Genomic DNA, 16,293 nt, shown 5'->3' with positions numbered 1-16,293 from the left:
AGAGGAGGAGGAGGAGGAGGAGGAGGAGGAGGAGGAGGAGGAGGAGGAGGAGGAGGAGGAGGAGGAGGAGGAGGAGGAGGAGGAGGAGGAGGAGGAGGAGGAGGAGGAGGTGAGGATGCGCGAGCGCGACAGCAGGGCGTGAGCGTCATGCACATACGAATTACGGCACAGGTTGGAAATGGTCGTTGGGTCAAGTGAGGTGCGCGGTACACGCGCAAGAGCTTAGGGTGAATTTACAATTGTATTGGTCGTATGTATGCCTTGGCTGTGGATGGCTTGCGTGCGTGTGGGCATGTGCGCGTCCCACCTTGGGAGGTGCTCTGGCGCTCTGCGTGTGCCGGGTGCGCTGGGCGTGGGTTGCGCTGGGACAGTGGTAACTGGTAAGGCCCGCAGGGTGCAGCTGATCCCCAACCCCAGCAGATGGAAAACGAATTGCAACGGCAGGGCAGGAGTGCGCGGCTGGTGGAAATTTGCTGATGCGCATTCCTCACGCTCCGGGCACCCGGCCAGGCGATAGCACCACACAGACACCCCGCAACGCCACACGCTGCGGTGGGCGTGGGGACTGTTGCGGAGTTGCGGGATGGGCTCGTGGCAGGCACTGTTGCTTTGGGGGGCGTTGTCAAAAGGGGGCTTATGGTGTGGGCTAGATTTGAGCGTGTGAGCAGTTCGCAGCGCTGCATAGCCGAAGGAGAATTTTATGGTGCCGTTGGGGACCGCAATGTGGGCGCTCGTAGCTAGCAGTCCTGATGTTCAAGAGATGAGGATGCCGTGGGCTTGTCCCCCCACGTTGTGCAGCGCGACGCGCAAAGCGTGCCTGAGCATGAAAGGCAGGATTAACGTCCATGAGGCGATTTGCATGCGTGAATCACTTAGGACCATGAACTTGGACAATGACAAGATTGAAGTCTTGAATGGAAAGGGGAGGGGGCGAGCCTTGCCCTTCAGCCGTAAGCCCTAGTCCGCCGGGGGGCGTTTGGCGTTGAGTCCCCCTCGTAATCATGGCACCGGTTCCGGTACCACGGGTGTCGGGCAGCATTTGCTGGGTGTGGAACATGTAACGGACGAGAAAGGCGTTGCCGGCCTGACACCGATGAGTCCAGGGTTTGCACCCCTGGCATGAGCCGAGCGGGCGCTCATTGTGGCTGCGTGCAGCTGCGTGCCATTGCGGAAGCGTTGACGGGGCCAAAAGTGTTCACGTTTACCATTTCTCTAGGGCTGTTCGATACATCTTCCCTCTCATTGATTCGCAAACAGATGGGCAATGGTTTTACTGCTCAAGAGCCCTCGCCCATCCGCAACAATTTGCTGACGGAAATCGCGCTTTTCCTTCCGTCACCAGTAGACCCAGTTTGCTTGACGAAGAAGCAATGAGATGTAGAATGTTGATAGGCCCGACCGAATAAAGCAGCTGAGCAGCGGAATGGCCTCGCTCTCGGGCGGTGGCAGCTGGCCCCTGCCCAGGAGGCCGCACTCGCCGGGCTGCCACCGCCGTGCCCAACGCCTAGCCGCGGCCGTGGTCGCCACCTCAGTCACGGCCCTCGCGACCGCTGGCACAGCCCTAGCATCTGTCGCTTCCCCATCTCCTCCACGCAACGGAGGCACCGGGCATGACAGCGGCAGCACTGCCGGAAGCAGCACCGCCAGCGGCAGCGGCTGTGTGTTGCCTCTGGCTGCCGCCACCTCCACGGGTCCGCCGCAGCTGCCCAACCCGTTTGAGAACCTCAACCTGAACTTCAATTTCAATCTGGGGGAGGCGCTGGGGCCGGCACTGGCGCAGGCCGCCGTGTTCTGGCTCAACCAGGCCGGGTGAGTGGGGACGTGGCCGAGAGGGGAGGCTCGGGGCATGTGTGCGTGTTTGAAGACGAAATGAAAGCCTGCAAAGGCGACACGGTCTGCGTGTGCGTGTGCGTGTGCATGTGTGTGTGTGTGTGTGTGTGTGTGTGTGTGTGTGCGTGTGTGTGTGTGTGTGTGTGTGTGGGTGTGTGTGGGTGTGGGTGTGTGTGTGGGTGTGTCTGTGTGTGTGTGTGTGTGTGTGTGGGTGTGGGTGTGTGTGTGTGTGTGTGTGTGTTTGTGTGTGGGTGTGTGGGTGTGTGGGTGTGATGCCAGCACATGAACCGCCGACTTGCACGGGCTCTTCCGCGGTCCTTGACCCCTCTCTGCCCCGCCTCTACCTCTCCCTGCCTCCTCCGCCTGCTGCAGTGTGGCCGCCCAGCGGCTGCTTGACGACCACCTGCGCGAGCTGGGCTCTGGCGGCTGCCCCGCCACCGCCGCCGTGCTGCGGGCGCACCTGGCGGCGGCGGCGGCGCAGGTGGTCAGCCTGGGCGCAGCCACCAACTGGATGCTGCTGGTGCGTGGGCGGTGGGGCGGGCCGGCGGGCGGGCGGGTGGCGCACTGATGGCACCGTAGCAGCTGGAGGGAATGTATGGGGTTGGATGGGGCAAGCTCAAACAACAGTAAGGGGGGCGGGATGAATGTTGGGTGGGCGACCAAGTGTCCGACGAGTGGGAAGACACACACGCACAACTGAGTATCCTCATCCCATGTGCGGCGCCCCTGCTGGTGCACAGGACCGAGGCGCCATCCGCCGCGGCCAGCTGTGGCGGCTGGTGACGTGGAGCCTGGTGCATGCGGGGCCGCTGCACTTCCTGGTGAGAGGGCCCCCGCGCACGTGTGTGGGTGTGCAGATGCGGATGAACCCCTATCCATGCCGTATGTGTGAACCAATGAAACAGCTCCACACGTACCACTTCAGCCCCCTCCCCCACACCCACCCCCACAAACCAGCTTCTCCTTGTAGCGCAACTGTTTACTTACGTGATTGGTTCACAGTTAACCCCACACACAACCCGCCCTCCCCTCCCTCCCACGCCCCTCCCCTCTGCCTACCCCCCAGTCCAACTACGCCGTCATCGCCAAGCTCGGCGCCCAGCTGGAGGCGGTGGCTGGCTCCGACCGCTTCGCCGCCGCCTACGTGGCCTCCTCCGCCGCAGCCACCCTGGCCAGCCTGGCGCTCAACGGCGGGCGCCGCAGCCTGGGGTCCAGGTGCGTGGCGTGCAAGCACACACGCACACACGCACACACACACACACACACACACACACACGCACACACACGCACACGCACACACACATACACACATACAAACGCGCGCACACGCACACATGTTTCCCTGCACTTCGCATTCCGACACACATGTCGCTTGTCATGTCACGTTACAAAACAGCACACAGCCTGGTTGCGACTGCTGGTCCTGGTTCTGGTTATAGCACGGCTGCTGCTTACGCCCATATGCTGTCATGTCGCTCCCTCGCTTGCGTGTGTGTGTTTGCCTGGCCGACACACAGCGGCGCCGCGTTCGGTCTGGCGGCGGCTCTGTGGCGCTACCACGCCGCGCACGTGGAGCTGCTGCCGCCCGAGGCGCTGACAGCCCTCAAGGGCGTGGGGGACAGGGCGTTGCAGGTAGGCGGGTTGGGGGTGCCCGGGGGGCGGTGCCAGGGGGACTGGGCGTGCGGGTGCATGTACGGGGGATGGGGAGCCGGGGCGTGCGCGGAGCGAGGGTGTGCGGGGGCTGGTGTCGTGCGGAGGAAGGGGAGCAGGTGGGAGCGGAGACACTGGCTGCCTGTACGAGTTTGGCGATGCAATCAATTGAGGCTGCTGCACGCTTCTAAAGGCCCTGCCGTGCTTTGCTGGTGTGTTGGCCCGCAGTTCACGGCGGTCTACCATTTGTTTTGGTGGTCACGTCTGGACGTCAGGTGCGGCGGGGGCGGCCCAGCTGGCTTACTGACTGGGTGCGGGGTGTGTGTGGCGTGTGCGGCGTGTGACGTGCTGACACGTGCACCTGCTGACGCCTTGGACCTGCCCCCCCCCCCCCACACACACACACACACCGTGCCAACACACGCACGCCCATGCCAGCCCATGACCCCCCCTCATCTGCTCTCCCCTCTCTTCCCTTCTCTCAACGGCCTTCCCTCCCCTCCCCTGCTCATCCCCACCGCCAAACCCTTCCCAATCGCAGTGCCCACGTGGGTGGTGCACTGGCGGGCTGGGCGGCGGGCGAGCTGCTGGGGCCGCACTACCGCCTGGTCCGCACCGGCGCGGCGGCGGCACTGGGGCCACTGGGGGCGCTCATTCCGGGCGGCGGCGGATGGGTGTTCAGGGACAGGCCGCTGCAGCTGCCGCCCCAGTCAGGCGGAGGTGGTGGTGGTGGAGGTGGAGGTGGTGGTGTGGACGCGAGTGTGGAGGCGACGGGCGTGGCAGCTGCGGCGGCGGCGGCGCGGCTGGTGGATGCTTCGCGCTGGGCGGCCAGGGAGCCGCGGCAGCGGATTGCGTTCCCGGCGCTGGGGCCCGGATACACGGTGTCTGCCGCGGCCGCGGCGTCGCAGCAACACCACCAACAACAACGGCGCAATCACTGATGTTGTTGTCCGAGGCGCACACGGACCATGCGAGCGGGCAGCGGCGCTGGCTGGTCGGCGCCTCACCGCATGGAGCATCCCTTTTGCACAGCCTTCTCTCTCCTTGATGGGCGCGGAAGTACGGAGACGGCATTTGGGACGACCGGGCCGAGTGAGATCGGAGGTGTCGACCGCTGCCATTCCAAGGGGACAAGGGGTGGGTAGGAATCAGGAAGGGCCGGCACGGCCCCAGTTGCGCACTTGATGTGTGCGTTGGGATGGCGGCGTGCTGGTATGCGTGATGCAGATGATGGCGTGACGGAGGACATACAGTGGCAAGGCTGGAGTTAGCCCTGTGTTGCTGCTGGTGCTGCGCCAGGCGATGCACTCCTGTTGCGGGAGGACGGGAGGTCATGTTGCGACTTGCGAGCAGGGGTTTGTCGGGCTGCCGGAATGGTGGTCACCAGAGTGGTGGTTTGTAGAATCCAGCCCAAACTGAACTGAACCCAATGCCAAAGAGCGAGGAGGAGAGCGTTGCGTATGGGGGATGGGCACGGGCCGGGCTGCGGTGAGGAGGTGATGCACGCGACTGTGTTCGTGGCGCCAATCGCCGTGCGCAGTGCGCACGTGCCTGGGCGGTGATTGCTTCTGTATGCCTGTTCGTGTCGCACTGTGTCGTGGTGACTGATGCTGATGCAGGGGTCTGGGCACATTACTGGCATTCGCCGAATGGACGTACGTGATGTCAGAGTCTATGCGCTTGGGCCCGCTGGACGCTAGCTGATGGCATTCATCACCTGGTCCATCTTGCGCTCCCGTATTGGTATGGTAGGACGCTGCTCATAGCACTTGAACGACTGAAGGCGATGGTGCTCTTGCTGCAAGTTTGCAGTCATTCACTTGTGCCATTGTGCCGTTGTGATTGCACTGCTGGCGCCACTTGCTGCACAAACCTGGTCGGACTGCCGGATGGAACGGCCAGCTCCGGTTGCCAGTGCACACAGCACTGTCTCGCGCTGCGTTGGATGACATAGGGTGGTGGTAGCTGGGACGGAAGGGCAAGCTGCCGTGTGTGCGCATGCCTTCCCTGCAGACCTGGTGGCCAGTGTAGTCACAGGCCACTGCCTGTTCACTTGCGTTTGACTGTGGTTCTAGGTATGCACAAGGAACTCTAGAAAGATTGATGGAGCCCGACAGAGTCAGCAGGCACGCACAATTGAACACTGGCGCCGTCACCAATCGGGGCGGGGTTCAGGGTTCTATGCACAAGCCCCAGGAATAGATCACAAACTTCCAACTGTCAAGGAACCGTTAGGGGGGAAGTCATTCACTCATTCCCGCGCTGTTGGATGGACGCCGCTTGTGATGTGAGAAAGGTGAAAGTGGCTGTGAGTTGACACAGTAATAACATATCGCAGGCATTCTGTTGGCTTGCGTTACCGGCAAACTCAGCCGGCAAGCCCGGTGAGGCCGTAGCGCCGACACACGGACAGAGGAACGTGTAGGGGGGGGGGGGGTTGAGTTCGGGGATTCTGAAGCCTGCTGCCAGATCCATGCCAAACGACACGCTCTCCAAATACCCGCCAGTCACCCATCTAACGCACGCAAATATGTCCCCGAGCACGAAGTGCATGCACAGTACCGCACTAGGTCTCAATAACAGCACGCCATCTAATGTTCACCAGTTGCCGCTGATCACGGCTGCACCCAAACTATATATCCCGGGAGTGTTTGCATGTATGTTACTCCAGCACCGGTGCAGCCGCATTACGTGCCAACTAGTTCGCAAGAGCAGTTCCTATCAAGTACCAGACATGAGAATGTGCGTGCAGTCTGTTGTGCATAGTCCGCGAGAATGACCGAGCATTGCTTAAACAATCACGGACCGTATCGTACCGTGCGTGCCCCCGCGCCCTTGCCCCCCGTCTCATCACAGCTACTTGCAACCCGTCACCTTCGCAATAGCCACGTCACTACTCCGTCAGCCACCGGTGCGCCAGGATCTGGTCCGGAGTGGGGCGTGCGGCGGGGTCCTCCGCCACCATCCACTCGATCAGTTCCTTGAGCGCGGGCGGCGTGCGGCGGGGCAGGTCGCGCAGGTACTCCAGGTAGGCCTGGGTCCCGCCCCCCAGGCAGTGCAGCCCGGCGGCGTCCGCCAGCACCAGCCCCATGGAGGCCACGTCAGCGGCCCGGGTGATGGGGTGCTTCACCTCCAGGCCCTCCAGCTGGCAGTACGTCTCCCACGCCCAGAAGCCGCGGGTGCCGCCCTGGGCGCGCGCGACGCGGCCATTGCTGTCGGTCTTGACTGCCAGGTTGAAGTCGCACACGCGGAAGACCTTGCTGCCATCAGGCGCGATGTCGTATAGCAGGTTGGCGGGCTTCAGGTCGAAGTGCATGTAGCCGCGAGCGTTCAGGTGCTTGATGAAGAGCGCCATGGCACGCAGCATGCCCTTCAGGTCAGCCTCATCCATGAGCGTGTTGCCGGGGTACGGCAGCATCTCATACTTGTCCTTGTTCTTGCCGGTGCGCCGGCGCTCGGGCGCGTTGTCAATGCGATCAAAGTGCTCCTTGGCCAGCGCGTTCTGCATGAAAAAAGCAGATAGGTGGGGACAAGTCTGTTAGGAGCTGAAAGATTGAGATGCACGGATGGGCAGGTTAGGGGAGAGGAGCCGCAGTCAAGCAACCACAATCCCCGTACAGAGCATGCGCCAACCAGGCGCCGTCACCGCACCCGCCCCGCGCCTCATAGCCCAGCACCCACCAGCAGGTTCTCTACGGAGCCGCCCTCCGCACAGCTCAGCAGCAGCTCCGCCCGCTCGTCGTCATCAGTCGGCAGCCGGTAGCCCAGGCACTGCACCGCGTGCTCGCAGCCCGCGGCAGCAGCCAGCCCTGCCAGCTCCTGGTTCAGTATGCGGCGTAGTGCAGCCACAGCGCCCTTGGTCTCACACGCGTGCAGGGTCTTGCGTGCGGCCTTGACGGTGGTGCCGTCAGGCAGGGTAATGATCACCATTTCCACGTGGCCGAAAGCGCCCTTGCCCAGCTCGCGCTGGGGGATGCAGAGCGTAAGACCGTGCTGCTTGATGAAGGCCTTGACCTCCTGTGGAAAAGGAGGCGGCATTGAACGGGCAACAGTGAGCCTGGTGAGCGAGAAAGGCATGTCAGCCAGCGCGAAGGGGGTTGACCAAGGCAAGTGTGCGTGGGGGCCGGTTGCACGGCAAGTCAGAAACATGTATCCACTACGGTACACCCGGCGCGCCCTGCATAGCAATGTGCGTGCGCGCGTGCACCGGTATGTATGCGCCTCACCTCGTCACTCATGCAGGACGCCTCTGTGCGCTCCACGGTTTCCACCTGTGCCTCCTTGGCATTGTTGGGGAAAGCAGTGGCGATGGTGTCAGCGGTGGTGGCGCTGCACGCGGCGTTGTCCCCACGGAAGGCGGAGAGGCCCGTGCCGCTGAGGCTGCCGGCCGCCGTGTTGCCAGAGCTGGCGGAGGAGGCGCAGCCGCCCGTGGAGGCGTCGGAGGGGCCCGAGCTGGACTTGTCGTTGACGGCGGCCAGAGCGAGCTCGCCGCTAGGGCTGCTGGCACCGCCGCTGCTGGAGGTGGCGTCAGCGGCCTCATCGGCGGCCTTCGTCGGCTGCAGGTCATCGCGCAAAGGCACCTGGTGAGGGCAAGGGGGTGAGAGTTGAGGAATAAAGGGCCGTGTCGATATCCAGGTCGAAATGGGTGAGGTGGGAAAGTGGGAAAGGAAAGGCAAAGGAGCAACGGGGTGCGCGGTAGTGGACGCTGTGTGCACCAGGGAGGCGAGCGGGGCGTCCTGGGTAATTGCTGGACGGTCAAACCGTCGAACATGTTGACTTCTAGCGACATGTGAATGTGCTATGCAACAGAACATGCACGCGACTAGCCTGCTATCAGCGAGAATCCTTGCGTGCTCACCGCGGCCGCGTCGTTGGGCGAAGATGAAACAGTCGCGATACCGCTTTTCGCGCTGCATGACTTGTCCTTGGGTTTACAGTCGCTTTTGCGGCGAAGGATCCGTAGCAAGCCTCCTCGCCGAGCGAGCACGAACGTGGCGGTGCCCGCCAGGATAGCGATGCACGCGGCTTTCACGGCTGGGCCCTTAATAAAGCTGGTGGTGTTCATCTTGCAGCAGAGAGGGTGCAATGTATGGAGTAAGCTTTTAATGCAGGGCTAGCCTAACAACAAGCTTCTGGGCGCGCGATTTTGTAGGTCGGCAAGTCAGTGACCAGTAGTGTGTCGTGCATGTTCACAGGCGGGTCCCAAATGCCCTGGCCTGTGTCCCGCTCGATCATATTGTAATGTATCTAACTCTGTCATCTTTTGCCTCAGCCTGAGAACCTCGGTTAACGATTCAGGGAGTCCAACTCAGACATTTTTAAACGGCACAGAGGTCCGGAGACGGCCGCCTGAAGGCGCAGGGCAGAGTATCGTTAGCTCATACATGCAGCATTACCATGTCCTCCTGCGATGTACGCACAGGACCCCACAAACACCATGCTACCAGCGCGTCGACCTGTAAGCAGGTCAGTCACTGCCAACGCTTCATTATACCTGGTTTGGCAATGATAAGGTAACTGGTGGACATATGGAACAGGCCAACAGCCAGTGTCGAGAACGACCTCCGCCTTGGCTTGGGCCTGTCCTGCGCCTCTTTAGTTGCAGTACTTTGGGTCAAGACGTGGTGTCTGGTGGCTTGGAAGGCAGCCATGGCGTTGGGCTTGGCGGGTGCGTCAGGGGGAGGGGGGGGGAGGGGGGTACGGGGTGCGGAACACCGCTGCCAGCCTTTTGCTCAACACTGCTTGCAGGCTAGCTGGGCCTGGCGCTCAATGTAACGTGAGGGGCTCGCTAAGGGCGGCGCGGAAGGAGTTGGGCTGGTGCAGGTCGTACTGCGGGCGAGCCCATGTAGTCCGAGACTTCGGGGTTAAGGCAAGTAACGAGCTGTATGCCGGCAGCCCAGTCTGTTGCGCAGGTCCCTCACCAGCTGTGCACGGAGCCTGTGCCCGCCTGCTTTGGTGGAGGTATGTGCCTTGGACCGGCCCAGGCTTGCACCGGGGAAGCAGACGGGCTGCGGCCGCGTCATGCTTGACTAGCACTCTGGGCCAGGTGCCGTGTGGGCGTGTGGGCGTGTTTGCAGTGGCAGCCACTGGCGCAAAGCCTCGCCTTTCGGGGCAGATGGCGCCGGCAATGTGCGCGTGTCCACCGCAAACCTGCGTCTGGTGAGTGTCCTCGGGGGCATGGCAAGGGGACAGGAGCTGGGGCGGAGCGTGCCGAGCTGTGCGGTGTACGACTGGGAGCGGTGTGCTGCATTGCGGTGTAGGGGTGGGGCACGAGCGGGCTGGAGGGCGCGCAGGAGGGTTGCAGGGCAGCGCAGCTTTGGGGAAGGAGTCGACGCGCACACCACATGGCGCGGACGGCGGTACTAGGAGTTGTCGGACACGGGTCGGCATGTCCGCACCTGCTGACCAGTCCTGCACAACAGCGCTTGTCCCCTTCCCCTACGATGCCGCGTGTGCTAAGGAGCTGCGGCAGGAGGAGGAGCAGCAGCAGCTGCGCGGATGGGCGTGGAGGTGCCCATCAAGCAGCGAGGGTGCGGGCAGACGGGAACGGGCGGCGGGTGCAGGAGGAGGTGCCTGTAGGGCGGCCGACAGGCCTGAAGGAGGGAAGGCGCAGCAGGAGGACGTTCGACAGCGGAAGCCGGTGAGATGTGGGGCGGGCTGCACGCACGGCGTTGGGGATGGGGAATTGCCTACGGAAGTGCGGGAAAGCCTCCCGTCTTGATGCTGACAGGTTCCTGTGCGACGCCTAGCTGGTCCACCCTCGCCATCATGACCCAGTGCCTCGCAGAACCACGGCCGCTTGTTGCAGGCAGGCATGAACGAGGCGACGTGGCAGCGGGTAGCGCAGTGGGAGATGCTGCACCGCGGCGAGTGCGACACGCCAACAGTACTGCGCTTCCAGGCCAAGCCGCACGACCTCAGGTGCGGCCGGGGAGGGCCGGGAGTTTAGTGAGTCAGGGTGGTGGGCTGGTGGCGTAGTGTGGTCGAGAGGGTGGGTGGGAGGGAGCGTATTCCCCTCGTTGCGACCGCCCAGGCACGCCCACTCTGGCCGCGACGCAGTTGCAACACGTTGCAAAGTGGACGAGCGTTCGCTGCGGTGGGAAGGCCTGCTGACCTGTGATACCTTCTTTGCCTTCGCGTCAGCACAGCAAAGCCGTGGCGCGGTGCAGTGTGGTCATGTGGTGGGTACACAACGGTGTTTGTGAACACCTTGCATACGGCACATATGTATTGGCAGACCGTACCGGCGCGGACCCGCTGAAGATGGGCGGAGCGATTCTGACAGACGCGGAATGGCCATGTGTTCTCTGTACAGCCGCCTACCAGCGTGGCGGCCCCCTGACCGCGCCGCTGGTTGCGGCGCAGCCCTGCAGCAACCTTGCCTTGCCTCCGACACGCTGGACTGCAGCCGCTGGGCGCGCGAGGTCATCCGGCTCGCGGCAACCTGGCCGACCAGGACGCGCCGGCGGCCCGCCCGCACTTGCAACCGCGCGATGTGGCCGAGGTGAGCGCAAGGCTGCGAGGCGTGGGTGGGACTGGACTGGGCGGAATGTGGGACGGCTCCTCAGGCCGGCGTGGACAAATGGCAACATGGTCAGGACGCCGCAGGGCGTAGCGGGGATATCAGCAGAGCACGCGTACAGCTTCATCGGCACTCGATCTGTGGGCTGTGTCCAGCCTACATGCTATTGAACCTGCCCCACACAACACGCTTCTGTGTCCTATGACCCTACCTCAGATCTCGACATTGACGTGTACGCCATCGCTTGCGTTGTCAATGCAATGTGTCTGGGCTCCAGCACCAGTGCCACAGACGGACTGCTGCACCGCCGCAGCCAAGAGGCAGCGGAGGGGCGCCATCAGCGGCATCGGCGGCAGCGGCACATACAGCCGGCGCCGCCGGCGGACCCAGCCCCCGGCCGCGGGCGTCGCAGCCGCGTCAGCAGCGCAGTCGCGCGGTGTGAGGATGTCACGGCGGAAGCCACGCCCAGCCCCTGCAGCCGCCAGCTCGCTGCATGCTTCGGCTTCTGAGCACACACTGCCCATGCATACGAACCCGCTTCAGGTGAGACCTGTGTGTACGGGATGAAAGCGGCCGAGCAGTCACGGGGTCGCTGACCCACCTACCGGTACCCGCAACGCCCACACGCCCAGTGCCCTGTGCCGCGCCCCTTATGATTGCCATTATTCCGCTCACCACCTTTCCTCAAAATGGTCGGGAACACCTCTCCAGTATCTTACTTGCTCACCTTGTCCTCCTTCCCTCTCCTAGCATGCAGGTCGCCGCCGCGCTGGCCCCCAAGCTGGAGTCCAGCTCGGACCGCTCCGACGTATGCACGGGCAGCGGCTCATCCGCCGGCTTTGGCGACACTGCACTCGGTAGCGCCAGCGATGGCGCCCTTTCCGCCGTCGTCCGTAAGGACAGCAGCAGCACCACCACTACCGACGCCAGCACCAACAGCGGTCATGTTTGCCCTAACGCCTCCAAGGGGGCACGGTCACCAGGCACTGTAAAGCTAGAGGACGAGGCCTGCATGGACGACCAGGTGAGACACACGCATACATACGCGTCACACGTACAGACACCGTGCCAAACCCGTTCTCATGTCTTTCCAAACACGCATGTTGCACGACGAGGTGGTGCGGGTGTTTTGCGCATACTAGAACACCCGCACGACCCCCGTGCAGCCCCCCTTCCACACGCACATACACATGTATACGCACACCGTACACGCAAATTGCTTCGTGCATCCTCCACAACTCGGTTTGGCGTGCCTGCCTGACCCGGCTCAAGCCATCTGCCCGTGCGTACACTCACTCCCGCCTCGCGCACTTATACCGCCACAGAAGGTCAAGGCCTTCATGAAGCAGCACGGCCTTCCGCTCTGTATCCCCGAGCGCGAGCTGGGCAAGGGCGCATTCGGCCACGTGGAAATGGTGATCATCACCCTGCCTGACGGCACCACCATCAAGGCCGCACGCAAGACCCTGCACGCGTGTGAGACCAAGGGCGCTGTGGCCGCACTACGCCGCATACTGAACCAGGAGCTGGCAGGGCTGGCTATGCGGAGGGCGGCTCCGTAGAGAACCTGCTGGTGGGTGCTGGGCTATGAGGCGCGGGGCGGGCGCGGTGACGGCGCCTGGTTGGCGCATGCTCCGTATGCGAATTGTAATTGCTTGACTGCGGCTCCTCTCCCCTAACCTGCCCATCCGTGCCTCTCAATCTTTCAGCTCCTGACAGACTGGTCCCCATCTGCTTTGTTCATGCAGAACGCGCTGGCCAAGGAGCACTTTGATCGCATTGACAACGCGCCCGAGCGCCGGCGCACCGGCAAGAACAAGGACAAGTTTGAGATGCTGCCGTACCCCGGCAACACGCTCATGGATGAGGCTGACCTGAAGGGCATGCTGCGTGCCATGGCGCCCTTCATCAAGCACCTGAACGCTCGCGGCTACATGCACTTCGACCTGAAGCCCGCCAACCTGCTATACGACATCGCGCCTGATGGCAGCAAGGTCTTCCGCGTGTGCGACTTCAACCTGGCAGTCAAGACCGACAGCAATGGCCGCGTCGCGCGCGCCCAGGGCGGCACGCACCCGCGGCTTCTGGGCGTGGGAGACGTACTGCCAGCTGGAGGGCCTGGAGCTGAAGCACCCCATCACCCGGGCCGCTGACGTGGCCTCCATGGGGCTGGTGCTGGCGGACGCCGCCGGGCTGCACGGCCAGGCGGGCGGGACCCAGGCCTACCTGGAGTATGAGCGCGACCTGCCCCGCCGCACGCCGCCCGCGCTCAAAGAACTGATCGAGTGGATGGTGGCGGAGAACCCCGCCGCACGCCCCACTCCGGACCAGATCCTGGCACACCGATGGCTGACGGAGTAGTGACGTGGCTATTGCGAAGGTGACGACGGGTGGCAGATGGCTCCGATGGCACGGGGCAGGGGCGGTGGGGCACGCACGGCATCAGCGGTTCCCCCTGCACGGCATGGTTGCATGGCACAGCTGGCAGGCCGTGGTGCGTCGCTAGGGCATTGGGTTTGCATTGAGAACAGTGGCTCAATTGGGGACGTTATACACCCACAGCAGCTGCAGGGGTATTGCACTTGACGGGACGGTTGGGCTTTCAGCCTTCATCCAATGGCAGTGGACGCATGTGGGCCAGGTCTGCGTTTGCGTTGTTTGTGCGGTGCTCACTTTGGCTCTCGCGTGCGAATGACCGGTTATAGCAGGATAGTCGGCAAAAGTCTATGTACTTGTGTGTTGTAGGACATCCGTGTACCGCCCACACCGGTCGAACGCACGTGTATGTTGCATTTCCGGTATGAAGTAGTACCTGTTGCAATAGCATTGAAGTGTGCATGTACGTGCCTTGCGGGGTAGGACTGCCTGCTTGAGCTGCAGCACTTGACGGGGTGCTGTATGCCGTGCCGCAAACTAACCAACGACATGGTCTGGGGCGTTGGATGAATGGCGGGCGTGGGCATGTGTGGCAGTGGTTGGACTGTGAAGCAAATAACGGGTCGGTTGGCATGGCTTGCGTATGAGTTTCATGCCTCGGCGCGACGTGACTTCAGCCGAAGCGGCTTGCGGTACGTACCGGCAGTCTTAAGCCCTCATGGTTACAGCTCAACTGTAAGTAGCTTCATCTTTCGGACCCGGCCATTCCGCCAACCTTTGCAAGTTGCAACCCTAGTGCCATCAGGCTAGCAGCTAGCCAGTGTGTACTGTGCTGCGATGTCAGCACTTGTTGGACACAGCATGTCCAGCCTGAACGCGTCAGTGTGGCCAGTCATGAGTTAACACCTGTAACACCTGCCGCCCTCTGACTACATACGCCAGTCCCCCACACCCATCACCACCGCGCTCCTGAGCTGCCACTGCCGGCTCGCCGCCACCGCCGCCGATCCGCCGCAACGGCGCTATTGCCAAGGCACTGCTTCTCGCGCCACTCCCAGACTGCTTCCACGCGCAGCACAGGCATTCTCCAGCCTCCTCGCTGCCATGCAGCACGCGTGAGACGGCGTGACGAGAGGCCAGTGCTGGGGGTTGGACAAGGAGGTAGGATGCCGGGTTTGCTGCATTCCAGCTCAGCGCAATGCTCACCGCCCACCCATAATGCTCCCTCTGCTGGGTTCAGCTCTGCGCTTGCACGCAACCGAGTGCAGTGCTGCGCGAACCACACAGACTCTGGTAGATTCAGCAGCAGCTGCGCTCCGTGTGGAGGCCTCGCGAACGCTTATTAGGTGCCCTCTCCAGGGCGAGTACTCCAGCTCACCCTCCCGCACATTGAGCCACGCATTCCCCCTTACCCCTTTGCTTCCACCCCGTGTGCTGTACAATGTCGTGCACTGCACGACGATTCCATTTGCCCGCCGCTTCATGTCGTTGCGCCCCCGCGTTCGCCTCGCTTCACGCGTTCAACCTCGTCCAGCCAGACCTGGCCTGACTTCTGCTTCTCACATTATTGGAGGTCACCACAGCCCTAGTCACCGCCATCGCGGAAACCAATTATCCCCCCGGGTATCTTCAGCTGCACCCTACGGGACCTCGCCAACCTGCCCCATCACACATCCCCTGGGTATCTTGATTACCGTAGTACCAGCAGTTCCGGAACTCTTCAAGGCAGTTAGAACTACCAGTGTGCGTCGCATGGCATGATGCTGTACACTAAAAACCATACCCTACCATACGCCGAGCCCAGGAGGGCTGCGCCCCTACGCCCAGAACCCTGCACGGGCCGGCGACTGGCCGCCCACCGTCTGCCAGTACGCACCAGGGCCTCCACCTTGCCCCCTTACCCCCAGGGCGCACTTCTGAGCCGACCCTCGGCATGCCGTTGTGCCAGTTTGTGCTGTGCAGGCTAACCACAGGAAGCGGCAGGTAGCGGGGAGTCGCGGCCCAAGGCCCACCCGCATTGCTGTCTTGCGGCGGCGGCGCCGTTAGTTGGCCTCGTGCCCGTTTACCATGGAGGGGCGCGCGCAGGTCCATCACATGTGAGGACGGGCGGGGGAAGGGCACGCAGGGAATGGGTGTGAGTCGTGAGTTGACGAGCACATGCTAAATTATACGCACAGTGAGTGCGCGTGTTACACGGTGTGTGTGTGTGCGTGTGCGTGTGCGTGTGCGTGTGCGTGTGCGTGTGCGTGTGCGTGTGCGTGTGCGTGTGCGTGTGCGTGTGCGTGTGCGTGTGCGCGTGTGTGCGTGTGTGCGTGCGTGCGTGCGTGCGTGCGTGCGTGCGTGCGTGCGTGCGTGTCGACCACCATCATCACACGGGCCACTGTAGCGTTCATGAACGCCCGCCTGCTTGCACTGCTTGGCGGCATACATCCGACGGCGCCGCCTGCAGCTTGGCCGCTGCCGCGCACAGCGTCTCAACCCTGTCCACCAGCGCCGGGCGGGTGCAGGGCCTTCACCGTAGCCGTGGGGAATGGCGGTGCAAGGGTGCCGGCGGAACTAGGCCTGAATGGAAGGAGGGGCCGGGTCACTACCCACATGGCTACATTAGCATTCACCTTGCTCCTGCGCCCCCTTTGGACTTACTTGAGGTTGAAACTCGCCCTCCCCCCCTTCCTTACCTCTCACCAGCTTGGCCGCCGCGGCGCGCAGGGTCTTCACCCTGTCCATCCGCGCCGGGTGCACGGTCGTCTGCATCGTGCGTGCGTGGCCGTGGGGAATGGCGGTGCAAGGGTGTTTTAGGGGTTGTGGGGGCCAATGCATGATGGCGGCTGTTGCGGGTTGCAGTCAATGCGTACGTGCGCACAGAACGCATCCATCACGGAGGCAAGGCATGCAGTGCGTTCAACATGCGAAGC

General features: G+C 62.9%; 5 protein-coding genes across 5 annotated transcripts in view; 4 read left to right on the top strand and 1 right to left on the bottom strand.

The window, feature by feature from the left end:
• The window catches only part of CHLRE_12g526701v5 (uncharacterized protein), a 6,356-nt gene extending 5,173 nt beyond the window's left edge, over positions 1 to 1,183 (top strand). The window contains exon 12 of the mRNA XM_043068501.1: positions 3 to 1,183. Within this exon, the coding sequence (XP_042918596.1) occupies positions 3 to 142 (140 nt within the window). The 3' untranslated portion in view covers positions 143 to 1,183. The remainder of the gene's footprint in view (positions 1 to 2) is intronic.
• A 54-nt stretch (positions 1,184 to 1,237) lies between these two features.
• CHLRE_12g526700v5 (uncharacterized protein) lies at positions 1,238 to 5,840 on the top strand. The gene is made up of 7 exons (XM_043068500.1): positions 1,238 to 1,809; positions 2,203 to 2,350; positions 2,571 to 2,651; positions 2,897 to 3,045; positions 3,348 to 3,462; positions 3,709 to 3,755; positions 4,022 to 5,840. The coding sequence occupies exons 1-7, from the start codon at positions 1,424 to 1,426 to the stop codon at positions 4,419 to 4,421; spliced, it is 1,326 nt and encodes a 441-aa protein (XP_042918595.1). The 5' UTR covers positions 1,238 to 1,423; the 3' UTR covers positions 4,422 to 5,840.
• Positions 5,841 to 5,915: 75 nt separating this feature from the next.
• On the bottom strand, positions 5,916 to 8,767 carry CHLRE_12g526650v5 (uncharacterized protein). The gene is made up of 4 exons (XM_043068499.1): positions 8,339 to 8,767; positions 7,707 to 8,060; positions 7,162 to 7,497; positions 5,916 to 6,982 (listed from the first exon to the last, which is right to left on the bottom strand). Exons 1-4 carry the CDS (start codon positions 8,543 to 8,545, stop codon positions 6,374 to 6,376), a joined length of 1,506 nt encoding a protein of 501 aa, XP_042918594.1. The 5' UTR covers positions 8,546 to 8,767; the 3' UTR covers positions 5,916 to 6,373.
• A 1,120-nt stretch (positions 8,768 to 9,887) lies between these two features.
• Positions 9,888 to 11,263, top strand: CHLRE_12g526603v5 (uncharacterized protein). Its single transcript, XM_043068498.1, has 4 exons — positions 9,888 to 10,120; positions 10,258 to 10,401; positions 10,796 to 10,984; positions 11,219 to 11,263. Exons 1-4 carry the CDS (start codon positions 9,924 to 9,926, stop codon positions 11,229 to 11,231), a joined length of 543 nt encoding a protein of 180 aa, XP_042918593.1. The 5' UTR covers positions 9,888 to 9,923; the 3' UTR covers positions 11,232 to 11,263.
• A 434-nt stretch (positions 11,264 to 11,697) lies between these two features.
• Positions 11,698 to 14,302, top strand: CHLRE_12g526559v5 (uncharacterized protein). The gene is made up of 4 exons (XM_043068497.1): positions 11,698 to 12,026; positions 12,328 to 12,531; positions 12,751 to 13,007; positions 13,066 to 14,302. The coding sequence occupies exons 1-4, from the start codon at positions 11,754 to 11,756 to the stop codon at positions 13,361 to 13,363; spliced, it is 1,032 nt and encodes a 343-aa protein (XP_042918592.1). The 5' UTR covers positions 11,698 to 11,753; the 3' UTR covers positions 13,364 to 14,302.
• Positions 14,303 to 16,293: the final 1,991 nt, after the last annotated feature.

This window comes from Chlamydomonas reinhardtii, chromosome 12 (assembly GCF_000002595.2).
Source record: "Chlamydomonas reinhardtii strain CC-503 cw92 mt+ chromosome 12, whole genome shotgun sequence".
Classification (NCBI taxonomy): domain Eukaryota; kingdom Viridiplantae; phylum Chlorophyta; class Chlorophyceae; order Chlamydomonadales; family Chlamydomonadaceae; genus Chlamydomonas; species Chlamydomonas reinhardtii.
The sequence above is the reverse complement of the archived record's forward strand: the minus strand, read 5'-3'. Positions and strand labels throughout refer to the sequence as shown.

Bases quoted from the DNA above. Each gene is read 5' to 3' on its own strand.
- CHLRE_12g526700v5 (XM_043068500.1), top strand. From the start codon at position 1,424: ATGGCCTCGCTCTCGGGCGGTGGCAGCTGGCCCCTGCCCAGGAGGCCG. The intron at 2,351-2,570 runs GTGCGTGGGCGG...GCTGGTGCACAG, and splicing joins CCACCAACTGGATGCTGCTG to GACCGAGGCGCCATCCGCCG. The intron at 3,046-3,347 runs GTGCGTGGCGTG...GCCGACACACAG, and splicing joins CGCCGCAGCCTGGGGTCCAG to CGGCGCCGCGTTCGGTCTGG.
- CHLRE_12g526650v5 (XM_043068499.1), bottom strand. From the start codon at position 8,545: ATGAACACCACCAGCTTTATTAAGGGCCCAGCCGTGAAAGCCGCGTGC. The intron at 7,498-7,706 runs GTGAGGCGCATA...CCTTTTCCACAG, and splicing joins CGTCCTGCATGAGTGACGAG to GAGGTCAAGGCCTTCATCAA. The intron at 6,983-7,161 runs GTGGGTGCTGGG...TTTTTCATGCAG, and splicing joins GCTCCGTAGAGAACCTGCTG to AACGCGCTGGCCAAGGAGCA.
- CHLRE_12g526603v5 (XM_043068498.1), top strand. From the start codon at position 9,924: ATGCCGCGTGTGCTAAGGAGCTGCGGCAGGAGGAGGAGCAGCAGCAGC. The intron at 10,121-10,257 runs GTGAGATGTGGG...ATCATGACCCAG, and splicing joins ACGTTCGACAGCGGAAGCCG to TGCCTCGCAGAACCACGGCC. The intron at 10,402-10,795 runs GTGCGGCCGGGG...TTCTCTGTACAG, and splicing joins GCCAAGCCGCACGACCTCAG to CCGCCTACCAGCGTGGCGGC.
- CHLRE_12g526559v5 (XM_043068497.1), top strand. From the start codon at position 11,754: ATGCAGGTCGCCGCCGCGCTGGCCCCCAAGCTGGAGTCCAGCTCGGAC. The intron at 12,027-12,327 runs GTGAGACACACG...ATACCGCCACAG, and splicing joins AGGCCTGCATGGACGACCAG to AAGGTCAAGGCCTTCATGAA. The intron at 12,532-12,750 runs GCAGGGCTGGCT...TTGTTCATGCAG, and splicing joins GCATACTGAACCAGGAGCTG to AACGCGCTGGCCAAGGAGCA.